The sequence below is a fragment of the Nerophis lumbriciformis genome, linkage group LG25 (genome assembly GCF_033978685.3).
Source record: "Nerophis lumbriciformis linkage group LG25, RoL_Nlum_v2.1, whole genome shotgun sequence".
Lineage (NCBI taxonomy): Eukaryota > Metazoa > Chordata > Actinopteri > Syngnathiformes > Syngnathidae > Nerophis > Nerophis lumbriciformis.
Window position 1 is genome coordinate 13,077,956 of NC_084572.2, and position 20,478 is coordinate 13,098,433.

General features: G+C 33.9%; 1 protein-coding gene across 1 annotated transcript; it reads left to right on the plus strand.

Moving 5' to 3' along the window:
- Window positions 1-8,506: 8,506 nt before the first annotated feature.
- On the plus strand, window positions 8,507-18,178 carry dand5 (DAN domain family, member 5). Its single transcript, XM_061984504.1, has 2 exons — window positions 8,507-9,437; window positions 15,663-18,178. Exons 1-2 carry the CDS (start codon window positions 8,952-8,954, stop codon window positions 15,936-15,938), a joined length of 762 nt encoding a protein of 253 aa, XP_061840488.1. The 5' UTR covers window positions 8,507-8,951; the 3' UTR covers window positions 15,939-18,178.
- Window positions 18,179-20,478: the final 2,300 nt, after the last annotated feature.

Below are 20,478 nucleotides of genomic sequence, written 5' to 3' on the forward strand. Positions count from 1 at the left end.
CAATGAAAGGTCGAATCAAAACATTCAAGTCAGCATTGTTCATTTAAGAAAGACTTTGGTAATAGAGACGACTAATATTAAATGATACAATATCAATAATATGTTAATATAATAAGATAATAATAAAACTATCCCACTCCTAATGAGTCTTTAATTTTTTTTTAAAGTTTCTACCGTATTTTTCCGATTATAAATCGCTTCGGCCGAAAATGCATAATAAAGAAGGAAAAAAACATATATCGGTCGCACTAGAGTATAAGTCGCATTTTTTGGGGAAATTTATTTGATAAAACCCAACACCAAGAATAGACATTTGAAAGGCAATTTAAAATAAATAAAGAATAGTGAACAACAGGCTGAATAAGTGTACGTTATATGAGGCATAAATAACCAACTGAGAACGTGCCTGGTATGTTAACGTAACATATTATGGTAAGAGTAATTCAAATAACTATAACATATAGAACATGCTATACGTTTACCAAACAATCTGTCACTCCTAATCGCTAAATCCCATGAAATCTTATACGTCTAGTTTCTTACGTGAATGAGCTAAACAATATTATTTGATATTTTACGGTAATGTGTTAATAATTTCACACATAAGTCGCTCCTGAGTATAAGTCGCACCCCCGGCCAAACTATGAAAAAAACTGCGACTTATAGTCCAAAAAATACGGTACCGGTAACTGTTTCTATTTTAGCATGCTAATGTTACCCTGCTGACATTTTATTCTTATATTTTAACTTAATAATATGTTTAAACTTTAAAACAATATGGTTGTCCTTACTTGGTGACGTCATGTAAGTCCAGTATCCTAACTGCTTCTGTGTGAGGATACTTAACAGAAACACATATTTCATACTGTATACAGGTCACTTTATTATTACTATTATTAGATTTGCCATCCAATTAAATAAATGTAGTTTACGATAGAGGTTGAGTGATTTTTTTTGTGCAAATGTAATTCATGAATTTAAATCTGAAAAAAATATACTTACCTAATATTATTTCAAATGTAAAAAAAAAATGACCGAAATACTGTAATAAATAATATAGAATTATAATATGAATGTGAGTGTGAATGTTGTCTGTCTCTGTGTTGGCCCCGCGATGAGGTGGCGACTTGTCCAGGGTGTACCCCGCCTTCCGCCCGAATGCAGCTGGGATAGGCTCCAGCACCCCGAAAGGGACAAGCGGTAGAAAATGGATGGATGGAATATGTAAGGTGTTCCTGGTAAATATTGATATAATACAACATTTGAATCAAACAGTGTTTTCACTGCTGGACTCTAGAAAGAGGTTCCGCAGCCTCCGAAGCAGAACCTCCAGGTTCTGTAACAGCTTCTTCCCTCAGGCCGTAAGACTCTTGAACGCATCATAATTAAATTATCCCCTCAACTCCCCCCAAAATGGATTAACTCGCTGGAATAAAAAAGACAATATAACATACATACATAAACGTGGACATGTGAAAAAGTGCAATATATTTATCTGTACAGTAATCTATTTATTTATTTATATATATTTATATATATGTATTTATTTTATATATTATTTATATATATTTATTTATTTATATATGCACCTTAATTGCTTTTTTATCCTGCACTACCATGAGCTTATGTAACGAAATTTCGTTCTTTTCTGTGGTGTAAAGTTCAAATTTGAATGACAATAAAAAGGAAGTCTAGTCTAGTCTAGTCTAAATAAACCAGGGGGGCGACCCGGATGCCGGTGCTAATTTTTTATTGGCCCGCTGTATAATCTCGCCAAAGCGTACTGGTTCTCCAACACCTGAGTAATTATAAGTATGTGTTTTTCCCTTAAAATGAATTATGGGCTTTGTGTTGATTTATTGGTTGGTTTATAAATGGTCCAGTGGCGTCCCCCAGGGGCCATTACTGTAACCAAAATTGTTTTTTACATATATCGATGACATCTGTAAGGTCTCATACAAGGGTCGGCAACCCAAAATGTTGAAAGAGCCATATTGGACCAAAAATACAAAAAAGTAATCTGTAAAGACTTACAGTATATAAGTGTTATAATGAAGGCAACACATGACGTAAGTGTCTATATTAGCCTACTATCAAAATGACTTTAAAAGTCTTATATAAGTGTTATAATGAAGGAAACACATGACGTAAGTGTCTATATTAGCTATATTAGCCTACTATCAAAATGACTTTAAAAGTCTTATATAAGTGTTATAATGAAGACAACACATAATGTAAGTGTCTATATTAGCCTACTATCAAAATTACTTTAAATGTCTTATATAAGTGTTATAATGAAGACAACACATGATGTAAGTGTCTATATTAGCCTACTATCAAAATTACTTTAAGCATCTTATGTAAGTGTTATAATGAAGACAACACATGACGTAAGTGTCTATATTAGCCTACTATCAAAATGACTTTAAAAGTCTTATATACCGTAAGTGTTATAAGGAAGGCAACACATGACGTAAGTGTCTATATTAGCTATATTAGCCTACTATCAAAATGACTTTAAAAGTCTTATATAAGTGTTATAATGAAGACAACACATGATGTAAGTGTCTATATTAGCCTACTATCAAAATGACTTTAAAAGTCTTATATAAGTGTTATAATGAAGACAACACATGACGTAAGTGTCTATATTAGCCTACTATCAAAATTACTTTAAAAGTCTTATATAAGTGTTATAATGAAGACAACACATGATGTAAGTGTCTATATTAGCCTACTATCAAAATTACTTTAAACGTCTTGTATAAGTGTTATAATGAAGACAACACATGACGTAAGTGTCTATATTAGCCTACTAACAAAATTACTTCAAACGTCTTATATAAGTGTTATAATGAAGACCACACATGACATAAGTGTCTATATTAGCTATATTAGCCTGCTGTCAAAATGACTGTGTCACAGGCTTATGCAAATCTTTGTTGACAGATATGTTTAAATTTAATATTTATTCTAAACATTTTTACAACATTGGAAAACATTAGTAAAACTTCTCAGAGGGTGAAATAACTCCTGGAAATGATTGTCTTGGAATGGCCAAAGGTATAGATGTTTGTGTCCAAGTTAAAGGAAGTGGCAGGCTGTCTTCTCCTTATTTATGTATTACAATCTTTTCTAACCTGGTAACATTTGCTGTGGTCTGGAACAACATGACACACAAACAGAAATGCAGTCAATATTACATACAGATAATGTGTCATGAGACATGCAAATATAAATTAAATACACAGAGAACATAAATAAAGGAAATTAAAAATATACCTACAAATGAGGCATAATGATGCAATATGTACATACAGCTAGCCTAAATAGCATGTTAGCATCGTTTAGCTTGCAGTCATGCGCTGACCAAATATGCCTGATTAGCACTCCAACAAGTCAATAACATCAACAAAGCTCACCTTTGTGCATTCACGCACAGCATAAAACGTTTGGTGGACAAAATGAGACAAAGAAGGAGTGGCATAAAACACGTCTCTCTGTGGCAGCATCGGAGAAAGTTATTTATTTAAACAAACTGTTGAGTCACAGCCCACACAACGGTGAGTTCAAGGATCATTGAAATTAGTAGGACAAAACGGCGCTCACCAAATACTGTCATCAGTGAAGCATACACACAAACCTATTAAACAGTGGGCTTTTTAACTATTAAAAAGGTTTGTCCTCCTACAGAAACCATATTACAACAAAAAACATATTTTTCACCCCATTTTTTTTCCATTTCCATAAATTTTTGAAAAAGCTCCCTGGAGCCACCAGGGCGCCACTAAAGAGCCACATGTGGCTCTCGGTAATAGGTAATAAAATTACTCTCATTTGCAGATGACACAAATATATTCTATTCTAGTGAGAACTTAAAATACTACATAAATGTATATAATACTATAATAGTAATAACTAATAAGAACAATACCAGCAGAAATGTGGTTTGTAGGTAACAAATTATCATTAAATGTAAGGAAAATGTAAATAATAATAATGTTTGGTAAACTATGGAAGCACAACTATGGATGGGTGAGATTCAAAGTGATAGAGTTCATTAAAATACGTTTCTGGGGACAATAATAAATAAGATGGGAAATCACACTTAAAAAAAGATGTGCAATGTAAATTATCACAAAACATTTCAGTAACAAAGCAAAACATCTATAGTTCCCGGCTGTTGCCATATCTGAATTATTGTGCCGATGTGTGGGGAAATACAAATTATAATATAAATAAATAATATAATATAAATAAATAATACATTAATTAATAATAAATTATAGCATTCTAATTCTTTTTTTTTTTTTTTTTTTTTTGTCCTGTCCAGCTTCTCAGGAAAATCATATGGTTGATGTAGATGCCCATATCGGCTGTTCAGATAATATTCTAATTCTAAAAGTATTTTGCAATGGCTTAGTATACCACAAAAAGGAGCGCTCACAGTTACAATTCCGTGGTTAAAATCACACAAACCCACTATTCTTAAATTCAAAAACAATGAAATTCACTGATCTGGTGAGGTATTATTAAAGGTACAAATTATTTACAAAGCAACTTGTAACCTGCTCCCCAAAATAACATATAAATGTTTTTGCAGAGATGATTTCAGGGGGGAAATTACATGTTAAAAAAAAACATTTATATGCCCACACAACGCTAAAAACGTTTTGTTTTCATACGTGGAGTATAGTTGTTTTTTTTAAGTACACCAGCAAATTAAAAAAACATCTCACGTAAGATTTGTATTGAAAAGATAATAATGCTGACTTTTGAGATTAAATATATTTCAGAGGTGCTATTAATATTGTTGAATGTATACTTGTTGTTAAAGCAGCTCAAAGGTTGTTCATTTGTGCGTGAACAGTGACCTCCAGCGGACAACTTTCTGTACTGCAGCTTAGGCAAACTACTCTAAGACTCACATGAGTGTGAGGTAAAAATCCCATGTAGTCACCTTTGACCTTTATTTCCTGCGTCCACGTGGAGCACATTGTAGCCAGCTTTGGTTCTTGGGGGGGGGGTCCACATGTCACCTAGATGAGAGTCCGAGGATGAGAACGCTGATGGGCGGCGTGTGATCAGGTCGCGGCTGGTGGGGCGCGCTGAAGATGGCATGTCAGTGCTGCTCGTGGGAAGAAATGAGCACATAAAGTCATTACGGTTTTACAGCCCAGGGCGTGAGAATAACCAGCGAGCCGTGACGCTGCGTGTTCTAAGGTCAAGTCGCTCAGGCGGAAATGCATTCTTTTACACAAGTGTTTCATGTTGCAGCGAAACATGAAGAAATGCCCCAAATGATACACAATAACTACAAATCAAATCAAAACAGATAAATATGCATCTCTTCTATTGTTTATTGTTGTATTGTATTCATCATATGTGATGCCCACAGGGATGTGAGGACATATTTGGTCATGTGTTAACATTATAGCCATGAAAAGGAAAAACAATAATGCATATTAAACTAAACTATGGAATTCTCTTTACAATGAGATAAAAGACTGTAAAAATATATTCCAATTGAAAAAAAATATAAAAAGACAGAACAATAAGATCATATGGACAGCCATAAGTGTTTACATATTGCTTTATATTTATTATTTTACTTATTTTTTTGTCTGGTTTTGTATTTGTTTTGTATCATCTCGTGAGGTGTATATTACTTTTTTCTTTTTTTTTCGGTTTGTACTTCATGAAGTTTTGCACTTGTGTTTTTTGTTTGTTTTCATTATATTTGGATGTAATTGTTGATTTATATGGTATCCATTATGTAAGACTACGTATTATGTTGAAGGGGGCAGGAAAATATAAGATGTTTCTTCATCCTGTTCCTTCTCAGGCATTGGTGTGTAAATGTATAATTGAGGTATAATTGTCTATCGATTAAAGATGCACATCAATGAAGGAGATAAATAAAAAATGAAATATTAAAAATAAATATGGATGGAAAACTCAATAATCTAAAATAGCAATGGGAAGTAATAAACAATGAATGAAAAGCACAAATTGTAACTATACATTTAAAAAATTGATGGGTTTTTATTGGTATGTGGGGAAAAAATATTTAAATGTTTTTGCTGTAAGATTAGGATTTAAAAAAATTAAAAAAACTTTTTAAATACATTTTAAAAAATACATAAGCTGTATCCTAAAAGAAAATACAATATCAATATAATTAATAATCAAATATAATACTAAGCAAATAAAACATTAAAAAAAAAAAACTTGACAAAATGTAAAATTCATGGTTGAGTTTATTTTGAACATGCTGGACAAATTTACATCAAAGAACACTTGCGTTATTCAACTTGTCCCGAAAAGGAGTAGGAAGAATCAGAATATTTATTTATTTGTAGCCTTTTCTCCATGTCTCAGCAATTACCGATCATTTGTTCACATCCTGAGCAAAAACGTGTTTTACAAGAAAACCGTTTGTTCATTTCCCATTTGTGTGTCACCTTTTTCTCATAGGGAGAGGGAAATAAATAGTAGGAAAAAAGTGTTTATTTATTTAAAAAATAAATACTGTAAGTGTCTAGTCAAATACATAGAAAATTGTATCAATTACAATAAAAAAAATTATATTTGTATTTTATTTCCTACAATATTTAAATGAATGAAATTAAAAAGTTGAAATGGGTATTGAATACTTTTGTTGTCCACCGTAAAAAATGTTTTATTAATTTTCAACATTTTATTTTTTTAAATCACAGAATATTAATCACTCTAAAAGAAATGAGAGCAAAACCAAATCAAACCCAATCCCAGTTGCATGATTTCTAAGATAGAAATCCACAAAGCAATTGAGAAGACGTACAAATACAAAACTTATTAAATTCAACACTGAAAAAACGGAAAACCAAAAATGTATATAATAATATTAGTAATGTCAATATGGTTAGAGTGTCCGCCCTGAGATCGGTAGGTTGTGAGTTCAAACCCCCGCCGAGTCATACCAAATTCTATAAAAATGGGACCCATTACCTCCCTGCTTGACACTCAGCATCAAGGGTTGGAATTGGGGGTTAAATCACCAAAAAGGATTCCCGGGCGCGGCCACCGCTGCTGCTCACTGCTCCCCTCACCTCTCAGGGGGTGATCAAGGGTGATGGGTCAAATGCAGAGAAAAATTTCGCCACACTTTGTGTGTGTGACAATCATTGGTACTTTAACTTTAACTTAATTAGTTGTTTAATGTTTTTACTTAAAACATTGTTTCTTAAAAATATATATATGTATGTATATATGTATATACATAAAACAAAAAATGTATATAATAATAATAATGTCGATATTAGTTGCTTCATGTTTTTAACTAAAACATTGTTTCTTAAAACATATATATATATATATATATATACATATATATATATATATATATATATACATATATATGTATACATATATATATATGTATATATATATGTATGTATATATGTATATACATATGCATATATGTATATGTATATATATATGTATATATATATATGTATATATATATGTGTATATATATGTATGTATATACATATGCATATATATATATATATATTCATATATATATATATATATATATATATATACATATAAAATAACGAGTTAACTCGTGTGATTAATCACAACAAATGATCACACTAATCATGTATATTTTCTGTTTGTGTGTCACTTTTTTCTCATAGGGAGAGGGAAATAAATACTGGGGAAAAAAGTGTATCTATTTGAAAAGTAAATACTGTAAGTGCCTAGTAAAATACATAGAAAATTGTATAAATTACACTACATTTACAAATATTTGTATTGTATTTACTACAATATTTAAATGAATGAAATTAAAGACATACAACACTGGAAAAAATGGAAAATCAAAAATTTATATAATAATAATAATAATGTCGATATTAGTTGTTTAATGTTTTTAATTAAAACATTGTTTCTTAAAAATATATATATGTATATACATATGCATATAAATATATATATATACACATATTCATATATATGTGTATATACACATTATTTATGTATATATATATAAAATAACGAGTTAACTCGTGTGATTAATCACAAAAAATTATAGCATTAATCATGTATATTTTCTGTTTGTGAGTCACCTTTTTCTCATAGGGAGAGGGAAAAAAATACTCGAAAAAAGTGTTTATTTAAAAAATAAATACAGTAAGTGCCTAGTAAAATACACAGAAAATGGTATCAATTACACTACATTTACAAATATTTGTATTATTTTGTTATTTACTACAATATTTAAATGAATGAAATTAAAAGGTATCAAATACTTTTGTTGTCCACCGTTAAAAATGTTTTAGTAACTTTTTCTTTGCTCTGTAAATGTTTTTATTATTCAACACTCATCGTATTTTGTTTTAACTATATTTCTATATGTATTATATATGATTTATTTATTGTTATACGTAATATATATTAGTAATACTTTATTCAAGTGATATTGAGTGAGTGTCAAACAACTATAATAATTGTCTGCTAATTGATGATTAATCATGGTGTGGACTTGCTGCCATATTCTCCTAGTGTGTGCATCACCTCCCTGCTCCTTTCATATTTACATGCAATATTTCAAGTCTGCAGCAGGCGTAACCTCAGATGCCGCTCGCTCACGTCTTTCTTCCTGCAATATGTTTTTACTTGTTGTTTGGATTGTTCCTGATGTTGCCGTTGCAGTCTGGCAAACATCCCCGTGCTGCCCTTTGAAGCTTTGTGTGACGCCGTGTGGGAATTGTGACACCTTGCTTCCATCAAAGCGCAGGTGAGAGGCAGCACTCGTGCGCATAAAAGACGTGGCCGCGTCACGCCGACAGTGCGCTGACAGCAAGGTCACCATTTGGGACCTTGGACCACCAGACAGTCTAGTTTCTTTGCTTCTAGACCCAACTTTTTTACGTCAAATATTATTCTTGTTGTTTATCATCAAAATGGTGCGTTTTTTCATCATCATCATCATCATCATCCTCTTTTTGTCAACTCTGGCAGCGGCGGGGTTCCCTTACAACACTTTGGAGCGCGTCCACAAGGTCTCCAAAGAGTTTGAGTCCTCTGGCAGTGGACCAGGTGAGTCGGTGCAGGGGCGAGTGCGGGTGGTGCAATTGGACCCGCGTGCCGCCGCGCTGCAGTCCGGCCTCTTCAGGAGGGGCCTGGCCTCCAGGAGAGCCCCCTCCCTAGGCTCCAGACTGCCCTTCCCGGCGTTCCTCTCTCAGGGGCGACCCGGTGCGGGCTCCAAGGCCGCCGTGAGCCCGCTGCAGCGCCTGCAAGCCGGGAAACCCGCCGAGGCCGAGCTGAAGAAGAGACCAGGCCTGCACGTGTGGCAGAGAGCCATCCAGAAGGGAAACAAGATGGCTGTGTCTCTGCCAGCCACCTTGAAGGACGCCAAACAGACGTGCACGGCCATTCCTTTCATTCAGGTAGGACGCTTTTTCGAAAGAACCAAAAACCAATCCAATATATTTGAACATCAGGTGGAAAAGCAAATGAGCGTAATATAAAATAATATGTCTCATTAATAATTGATTCACTTTTACAATATGCCGAGGCCCAATAAAAAACATGCAGCTGGCCGACAACGCCCCTTGGGCCGCACTTTGGACATCCCTCATTGTAAAACTATTACATAAAAAAGCCCTATAAGGACCACGTGTCTTTCTTGTGTTTGATAGTTGTGATGAATTTATTTATTTACAACCCTGCACTTGTTTTAGTCTAAATGTCTTATAATTGCACTTCTGGATTTGGAGGAATCATGATTAATAGGGTTGTGATTCTTTGAGCCAGCAGGCACAAGACATTGAAACAATGTTGAGAACTTGTTGAATTAGGTGCTGACGTTGAGCAATTTAAATCTAACGTTGAAACAACATACATTTGGACGACGTTTAATCAATGTTGGGTTCTGACGTTGATTTGTCCATTGATTTTTGGTCGTTTCCCCACCTATAACACAAATACAATGTTGAAACAACATGCTTTTTGACAATGTTAATTCAATGCCAGGCTACAACGTTGATTAGACCAGTGGTCCCCAACCACCGGGTCCGTGGATCGATTGGTACCGGGCCGCACAAGAAATTAATTTTTTTTAATAAATTTATTTTTTATTTTTTTATTAAATCAACATAAAAAACACAAGATACACTGACAATTAGTGCACCAACCCAAAAAACCTTCCTTACCCATTTACACTCATTCACACTCATTCACACAAAAGGGTTGTTTCTTTCTGTTATTAATATTCTGCTTCCTACATTATATATCAATATATATCAATACAGTCCGTAAGCACGCATGATTGTATTTTTTTATGACAAAAAACAATACCATTTTGGTCGTTTCCCAACCAATGTCTTGTCTTGTGCCTGCTGAGTAACGATTCGATTCAGAGTAGACACCCGATTTAAAACGATTCCCGCAATGTATTATTTGGTTTAATAATTATAATGAAACGTCTTTTAAAAAATGTACTTATTAAAAAACATGTTTACAAATTTTTCCCGAAATGTTTAAAAAGAATTATGAATCAATTTAGAATTGGGATAAATAAGAATTAAATAAAAAAATGTGTGCACCCCTAATAAATCCAATATTTGCAAACAAATGCAATTGTATTGTCAGAATGTCATAGAAAGAGATCTTTGAAATGCACCTCAATTATTTGCTCAAAACTTTCTAAGAATTGTATCTAAATGTGATTAATCTTGTATATACATGATTAGTGCAATACTTTTTTGTGATTAATCGCATGAGTTAACTCATTGTTTTTGAGCAACTTAAATCTAACGTTGAAACAACATGCTTTTTGACGACGTTTAATCAATGTTGGGTTCTGCCGTTGATTTGACCATTGATTTTTGGTCGTTTCCCAACCAATATTCTACAACACAAATCTAACATTGAAACGACATGCTTTTTGACAAGGTTTAATCAATGTTGGGTTCTGACGTTGATTTGACCATTGATTTTTGGTCGTTTCCCAACCAATGTCTTGTCTTGTGCCTGCTGAGTAACGATTCGATTCAGAGTGGACACCCGATTTAAACCGATTCCCGCAATGTATTATTTGGTTTGGTAATGATAATGAAATGTCTTTTTAAAAATTTACTTATTAAAAAAAATGTTTACATTTTTTTCCGAATTTTTTGGGGAAAATTATGAATCAATTTAGAATTGGGATAAATAAGAATTAAATTAAAAAAATGTGTGCACCTCTAATACTTGCAAACAAATGCAATTTTATTGTCAGAATGTCATAGAAAGAGATCTTTGAAATGCACAACAATTATTTGCTCAAAACTTTCTAAGAATTTTATCTAAATGTGATTAATCTTGTATATACATGACTAGTGCAATACTTTTTTGTGATTAATCGCATGAGTTAACTCATTGTTTTTGAGCAACTTAAATCTAACGTTGAAACAACATGCTTTTTGACAACTTTTAATCAATGTTGGGGTTCTGCCGTTGATTTGACCATTGATTTTTGGTCGTTTCCCAACCAATATTCTACAACACAAATCTAACATTGAAACGACATGCTTTTTGACAAGGTTTAATCAATGTTGGGTTCTGACGTTGATTTGACCATTGATTTTTGGTCGTTTCCCAACCAATGTCTTGTCTTGTGCCTGCTGAGTAACGATTCGATTCAGAGTGGACACCCGATTTAAACCGATTCCCGCAATGTATTATTTGGTTTGGTAATGATAATGAAATGTCTTTTTAAAAATTTACTTATTAAAAAAAATGTTTACATTTTTTTCCGAATTTTTTGGGGAAAATTATGAATCAATTTAGAATTGGGATAAATAAGAATTAAATAAAAAAAATGTGTGCACCCCTAATAAATCTAATACTTGCAAACAAATGCAATTTTATTGTCAGAATGTCATAGAAAGAGATCTTTGAAATGCACAACAATTATTTGCTCAAAACTTTCTAAGAATTTTATCTAAATGTGATTAATCTTGTATATACATGACTAGTGCAATACTTTTTTGTGATTAATCGCATGAGTTAACTCATTGTTTTTGAGCAACTTAAATCTAACGTTGAAACAACATGCTTTTTGACAACGTTTAATCAATGTCGGGTTCTGACGTTGATTTGACCATTGATTTTTGGTCATTTCCCAACCAATATTCTACAACACAAATCTAACATTGAAACAACATGCTTTTTGACAACGTGTAATCAATGTCGGGTTCTGGTGTTGATTTGACCATTGATTTTTGGTCGTTTCCCAACCAAAATTCTACAACACAAACCTAATGTTAAAACAACATGCTTTTTGACGACGTTTATTCAATGTCAGGTTGTGGCGTTGCTTTAACCACTGAAATTTGATCACTCCCCAACCAACAACGTGGATCCAACGTTGGACATCAACGTTGTCTCAATTTACAAATACAACTATTATGCAATGTTATTTCAAAGTCAGTTTTAAAGGACATGTATGTATAATCAACGTTGTATCAATGTCTTGTGCCTGTTGGGTAACGATTTGATTCAGAGTGGACACGCGATTTAAACCGATTCCCGCAATGTATTATTTGATGTAATAATTATAACGGAACGTCTTTTTAAAAATTGAGTTATTAAAAAAAAAAAAAATTACATTTTTTTCCCAATCAATTTTTGAAAATTATGAATCAATATAGAATTGGGATGAATGAAAATCAAAAAAAAATTCTTGTGCACCCCATATGAATCCAATATTTGCAAACAAATGCAATTTTTTGTCAGAATGTCATACAAAGAGATCTTTGAAATGGGTTACATGAATGCACTACAATTATTTGCTCAAAACATGCTAAGAATTTTATCTAAGGTTTTGTCAAAAAATAAATTGTGTGATTAATCTTCGTCTTTACGTGATTAATGCAATACTTTTTTGTGATTAATCGCATGAGTTAACTAATTATTTTTGACAGCCCGAGTAAGTAGAGGAGATTTCTGTGAACATGAATGCTATAAACAGAGCGGGTAAAATGAATCTTTTGGATGTGGCAAATTGTCGGCTAAATGTTTTGTTGTTTGAATGTTTTGAGAAATATAGAAGTGGTAAGAATTTTTCATCTCTGAGGGAATTTGTGTTATGGAAAATGTGAAATTTCAGGAAGAGTGGTCATTTTATGGCTTTGGAAAATTGTCAGACTTAATGTTTTAATGCAGGAATGTTTGTACGGTTTGAGAAATGTGGAAATGTTTATTTCAATGACAACTTTTGGACCGTATAATTCTGAAAAACACATTTTTTGGAATGTAGAGAAGAGAATGTTTAGAATGAGTTGAATATTTTGTTGTTGGCTTGGTTTTAATGGTTGAGAAATGCAGAAGTCGTAAAAACTTCGAAACTCAAAGGTAATTTGTGTTATGGAAAACATGGAAGTTTGGAAAGGTGGTAATTTTATGGATATGGTAAATTGTCAACCTGAATGTTTTGATGCAATAATGTTTTTATGGTTTTATACAGTCCATACAGTCCCTTTTTTTTTGCTGCTGCTGTTACATATACTGTAATATTGTACATGGTAATTGGGTGATTTGTTATATATTGTATATGTTATATAAAAATATAATATAATATATCAGTATATATTATATACTGTATGTATAATATGTAAATATTACATATATGTTATATTTTATATAAAAAAGCCCTATAAGGACCACGTTTCCTTCTTGTGTTTGATAGTTGTGATGAATTTATTCATTTACAACCCTGCACTTGTTTTAGTCTAAATGTCTTATAATTGCACTTCTGAATTTGATGATTAATAGGGGTGTGATTCTTTGAGCCAGCAGACACAAGACATTGAAACAACGTTGAAAACTTGTTGAATTAGGTCCTGACGTTGAGCAACTCAAACCTAACGTTGAAACAACATACATTTGGACGACGTTTAATCAATGTTGGGTTCTGACGTTGATTTGACCATTGATTTATATATATATATATATATATATATATATATATATATATATATATATATATATGTATATATATATATATATATATATATGTATATATATATATATATATATGTATATATATATATATATATATATAGTCTACTTAATACCTGCATTATCCTTTCCGTCCTCACCCTTTCCATCCTTTGAAACTGAGCTACTGTGTGGAACAATTTCCCTTGTGGAACAATAAAGTTTGTCTGAGTCTAATCAGAAGATTAATCACTCTAAAAGAAAATAGAGCAACACCAAATCAAACCCAATCCCTGTTGTATGATATCTATGATACAAATGTACAAAGCAATTGAGAAGACCTACAAATACAAAACTTATTACATTCAACACTGAAAAAATGGAACACCAAAAATATTTATAATAATGATAATAATATTAATATTAATGTCAATATTAGTTGTTTAATATTTTTTATTAAAACATTGATTCTTAAAAAAAAATGCAAAAATTATTTATATATATATATATATATATATATATATATATATATATATATATATATATATATATATATATATATATACCTACTGCCCGAATGTAGCTGAGATAGGCTCCAGCGACCCCCCGCAACCCCGAAAGGGACAAGCGGTAGAAAAATGGATGGATATATATATATATATGTACACACGTGTATATACATATGTATATTTATATGTATGTACACGTGTATATACATACGTATATTTATATGTATATATACATATATTCATGTGTATGTATATATACATACATACTGTATATGTATATATATATATATATATATATGTACATTTATGTATGTATATACACATATATAAGTATATATGTGTATATATATATATGTATATGTATATACACATATATATGTATATGTATATATATATATATATATATGTATATGTATGTGTGTGTGTATATATACGTATATATGTGTATATATATACGTACATATGTGTGTGTGTGTATATATATATATATATATATATATATATATATATATATGTATGTGTATATATATATATATATATATACACGTATATATGTGTGTGTGTGTGTGTGTGTGTATATATATATATATATATATATATATATATATATATATATATAAAAACGAGTTAACTCATGTGTTTAATGATCTCATTAATCCCAAAAAATGATCTCATTAATCATGTACAGGTATACACGCAGATCAATCATGGATGGTTACCTGAAAAGCTGAGGGATATTATTTGGGCAGTGATCAGATGAATGCATACATCAGTGCAAAGATGAGTGAGGAAACTCTGACTGATGTGCTCGCCGATTATATTCCACTTCCAAATAAACCCTGAAGAGGACTGTTACCAAGTTTGGAGCAAATAAACGTAGTGCATTCAAGTGCACACTTTAAAAACATTCCTGTATGACATTCTGTGACAATAAAATTGCATTTGTGATAAAAAAATATTGGGTTATTTTATAACTAATTTTGGATTATGCTAGCGAGAATAACCTGTGATTAATCATGATCAATCCAAATTTAAGGGTGATTAATCTCATTTTTAAAAATATATAATTTGACACCACCTGTTATATTATGATGTACTTGATGTTTATTCTTCCAATAGTGCTATGTTATTTATTCTATGTGCATCAAACGGAGTTTAAACAAGGACTGTCCTCCTCCCCAGCGTGTGACAGCCGAGGGTTGCCCCACCGTGACCGTGCACAACAAGCTGTGTTTCGGCCAGTGCAGCTCCCTCTTCGTCCCCTCGGAGACCACGGACCCGGCCGGAAGGGGCGCCCACCAGCGGACGCCCTGCTCCCGATGCGCCCCGTCCAAGTCTCACACTGTGACCATCCCCCTGCAGTGTGGCGGGGAGGTCCGAGAGAGGCGGGTGATGCTGGTGGACGAGTGCAAGTGTGAGACGGGCCGTGAGGAGACTGCTGCTTTGCCACACATGTAACCGCTTTATGGCGTTGTTGTTGTCGTATGAGAATTGAGACGGTAGTATTTACCCTCATTCTCATCGTGATATCATGTCCATTATATGGATACACCTATTTGTGTCATGCATTACCGGGGTTTGATTTGATAAGTTGCTAATCAATGGCTCCAAATGGGACTAGTTATTGAAATAACAAACATTGAGAGCCTTTTTGATCAATACAGTAGGAAGGGGATTCATATGGCCCCTTTCATTGCGGTTTACCTGACACATGAAACGGGACAAATTGGGGTGGTGCACTATCCACGTTCGCCGCCAGATGACAGTAGACTGTTGAATGTCTTAAAATGTGTGGCAATTCCTACTTTGACCGTAGCGTCAGTTGTTATGTAGAGTGGCGCTTTCCATCACTTCAGCAGACTGCATGGCAAAAATTAATAATTCCCCCCTCTTCCTGTAACGCGTTATCCACCCAGGAATGGGGCCATATGAATCTCTTCCCTACTGTAGTGGTTGTGGCCCTCAACAACCGCGTATAGCAGGGGTGTCCATTCTAAAATCATTATTACAAAAAAAAACCAGATAAAATGAGCAATAAAAAAAAAAAATTCAAGCCAATATCGATACAGATAACTTCCGGCTTCTCAAAAACGATACCAATGAGCAATAATAAAAAAAATTGTTCAAGCCAATAACGATACAGATAAGTTCCGGCTTCTCCAAAACGATACCAATAACCAATTAACTTGTTTTTATTATAATTTTTTTTTTTAAAGTAAATTCAACTTCTTGTGCGGCAGGCGTCTTCCTACGCTTTCAAACCGCTGTCCTTTCATGTGGCTGATAAGGTTTGATGTGTTGACGCGCAACGTTATTTTTCCTCCTCGCCGTATGATTAGCAGGCGAAATATCTTCCTCTGAAACGTAAAGAAGTTCAAAAACGATCGACATTATGTTTGTTTACACTGAGCTTGGCGTAAGTTTATGACACGAGTAGGAGAAAAGGAGCGTTTGATTTGCTCACCCGACCCTCGCCTTATTGGAGCAATTTTTTCAATAGTCGATTGTATTGTAGTCTGTACACACCTTTTTATGTGGCTGGCTTTAGGACCGTTTTTTTTTTTTGCACCAGGCATCTTCCTAGGCCTTCAAAAATACACAATCTGACTGATAAGGTTTGATGTGTTGAAGCACAATGTTTTTTTCCTCCTCGTTGGAATATATTTGGGAACATTCAGTGCAAACAACACAAAAAATGTCTTCTTCTGAAACAGTAAAGAAGTTCCAAAAGATCGACGTCATGTTTGTTTACACTGAGCTCAGGCGTACGTTTACAACACAATAAGGAGAAAAGGAGCACTTGATTTGCTCACCCTAACCCACCTGCAGCACAATACGGTTAATCTCGCCTCATTGAAGCTATTCTTTTTATATACCTACTTCTTCCTAGGCTTTCAAAACACCGTCGTGGCGATGCTGTCGTTTTATATGGCTGATAAGGTTTGATGAGTTATGTTATGTTATGTTATTTTCATTTATTATGCGCCCCCCCCCAATCAACGGTTGAAGCATAATGGGTTTTTTTTTGTCCTCGCAGAAATTATTTGTAGAACAAATGTCTCTGTCTGAAACAGTGAAGAAGTCCCAAACAATCAAGGCCATGTTTGTTTACACTGAGTTCAGAGGAAGTTAATGACGCGAGTAGGAGAAAAGGAGCACTCGGTTTGCTCACCCTAACCCACCTACTGTACAGCACAATACGGGTAATCTTGCTCTATGGCATGGTATCTATAATTATTCAATATTTAATTTATAATTACACATGTTTTTTCTTGTCTTTAAAATACAGTACAGGCCAAAAGTGTGGACGCACCTTCTCCTCATTCAATGCGTTTTCTTCTTACATTGTAGATTGTCACTGAAGGCATCAAAACTATGAATGAACACATGTGGAGTTATGTACTTAACCAAAAAAAAAGGTGAAATAACTGAAAAATGTTTTATATTCTAGTTTCTTCAAAATAGCCACCCTTTGCTCTGATTACTGCTTCGCACACTCTTGGCATTCTCTCGATGAGCTTCAAGAGGTAGTCACCTGAAATGGTTTTCACTTCACAGGTGTCTTAGTTTTGATGCCTTCAATGACAATCTACAATGTAAATAGTCATCACAATAAAGAAAACATTGAAATGAGAAGGTGTGTCCAAACTTTTGGCCTGTACTGTGTATATGTATGTATATATATATATTTCTATATATATATATATATATATATATATATGTGTGTGTGTGCGTGTGCGTGTGCGTGTGCGTGTGCGTGTGCGTGTGTGTAAGGTCAGGAAAAAACACAGAGGCTATATCATCCCTACAAGCCTGTTTCGCAGGGGATTTTAAGGGATAAAATCCCCTGACGAGCAGGGAAACCTGCGAAACAGGCTTGTAGGGATGCGAAACAGGCTCGCAGGGATGATATAGCCTTTGTGTTTTTTCCTGACCTGACGTATATTTTGCTTTACCCTGGCATTGAGCACTGTACAACGGATAAACCACAGAAACCTCGACTATATATATATATATATATATATATATATATATATATATATATATATATATATATATATATATATATATATATATATATATATTAGGGGTGTGGGAAAAAATCGATTCGAATTCAAATCGCCACTCTCACGTTGTACGATTCAGTATCAATTCTCATTTTTTCAAAAGTCTATTTTTTTTAAATATTATTTTTCTTTATTTTTTTAAATTTTTTATTAATCAATCCAACAAAATAATACACAGCAATACCATAACAATGCAATTCAATTCCAAAACCAAACCCGACCCAACAACACTCAAAACAGCAATAAACAGAGCAATTGAGGGGAGACACAAACACAATCCAAAAGTAGTGAAACAAAAATGAATATTATCAACAACAGTATCAATATTAGTAATAATTTCAACATAGCAGTGATTAAAATTCACTCATTGACATTATCATTAGACATTTATAAAAATAAAAATAAAAAAGAAGAATAGTGTCACAATGGCTTACACTTGCATCGCATCTCATAAGCTTGACAACACACTGTGTCCAATATTTTCACAAAGATAAAATAAGTCATATTTTTGGTTCATTTAATAGTTAAAACAAATTTACATTATTGCAATCAGTTGATAAAACATTGTCCTTTACAATTATAAAAGCTTTTTACAAAAATCTACTCCTCTGCTTGCATGTCAGCAGACTGGGGTAGATCCTGCTGAAATTCTATGTATTGAATGAATAGAGAATCCTTTTTGAATCGGGAAAAAAAATCGTTTTTGAATCGAGAATCGTGTTGAATTGAAAAAAAATCGATTTATAATCGAATCGTGACCCCAAGAATCGATATTGAATCGAATCGTGGGACACCCATTGGATTTGAAAATTAAATATATTTAAAAATTGGCCACCACATCCTTAAGTTTGTCAGTTTGGACACCCCTGACATGGTGTTTATGCCATGATTAGTTTATGCCCTGATTACATTGTTTTATGTCCCATCCCATCTAATTGTTGACGACATGATGCATATACATACCCGTGTGTATATATTCCCAGTCATGTGACTCACCAGACAGACGCGGACGTCGACGTTCAAATGACCTTCGACCTATCCGAAGCGATCCAATAAAAGAAAATGGTGGTTCAGCGCCGTTCTTTGCTGCCTTCTTTCCACCCCCCCCCCCCCCCCCCCCCCACCTCCATGCCAACGCTGAATTAGGAATGCAATTTAGCTCCAGCGAGAACATAAAGAGCATTTGTTGTTGTGCAACCCTCCAACCGGCACTCAGCCACTTTTGTGTGCACGTCGCCGCCGCCGCCGCCTATGTTTTATTAAAAAGCCTCGCCGTGCACACTTCCAGCACGTAGCGCTCGCGTCTGAGAACAGCAAATGAGCTACTTAGCGGCGAGCAAACATAATTGTTTCAGCATGGTCCCCTTGAATTATGTATAGGAAGCACCTATTCTCATGCCCAATCTTCCTTTCAGTGGAGTTGTGGGAATTTGAGCATCCTTCACCGCAGATGCGCTTAAACCAGAGGGTGCGCTTGATTATGTATCTTCCCCCTCCCGCTCATCTAGTTCGGGCCCATAAAACCTATTATTCATTTATAGCCCGGCACCTGGGCTTGGTAAAGTGAACTCATCGCACACATCCCGAGATGGATTCCCAGAGGGGCGTAAAGAAGGGGGCTCTTTACGTCGCCTTGGCACGCCATCAGATTGGCTGCTTTAGTCGGCCATTTGCATTCACGCGGGCTCCTCGGCTAAAGTGAAAGCGCTCGTTTGCGCCGCGGGGGTGCATTGAGTTCCTCGGGTTGCATTAGCATGTGATTAGCATTTTTTTTGGGGGGGGGGGTTGATGGCTATATTTTTCAAGATTGATGGGATAAATATTTGCTCGGGTTTGAACCGTGAGGAATTAGGGGCCACTTGTTTTGTCTTAGGTGGCTTATGTGACCTCAGTGATCCAATCAGTGCGCTTTAAAAAAATAAAAATAGTTT

Excerpts from the sequence above, each read along its gene's own strand:
- dand5 (XM_061984504.1), top strand. The coding sequence starts at position 8,952 with ATGGTGCGTTTTTTCATCATCATCATCATCATCATCCTCTTTTTGTCA. Across the intron at positions 9,438-15,662 it reads CGGCCATTCCTTTCATTCAG|CGTGTGACAGCCGAGGGTTG; the intron begins GTAGGACGCTTT and ends CCTCCTCCCCAG.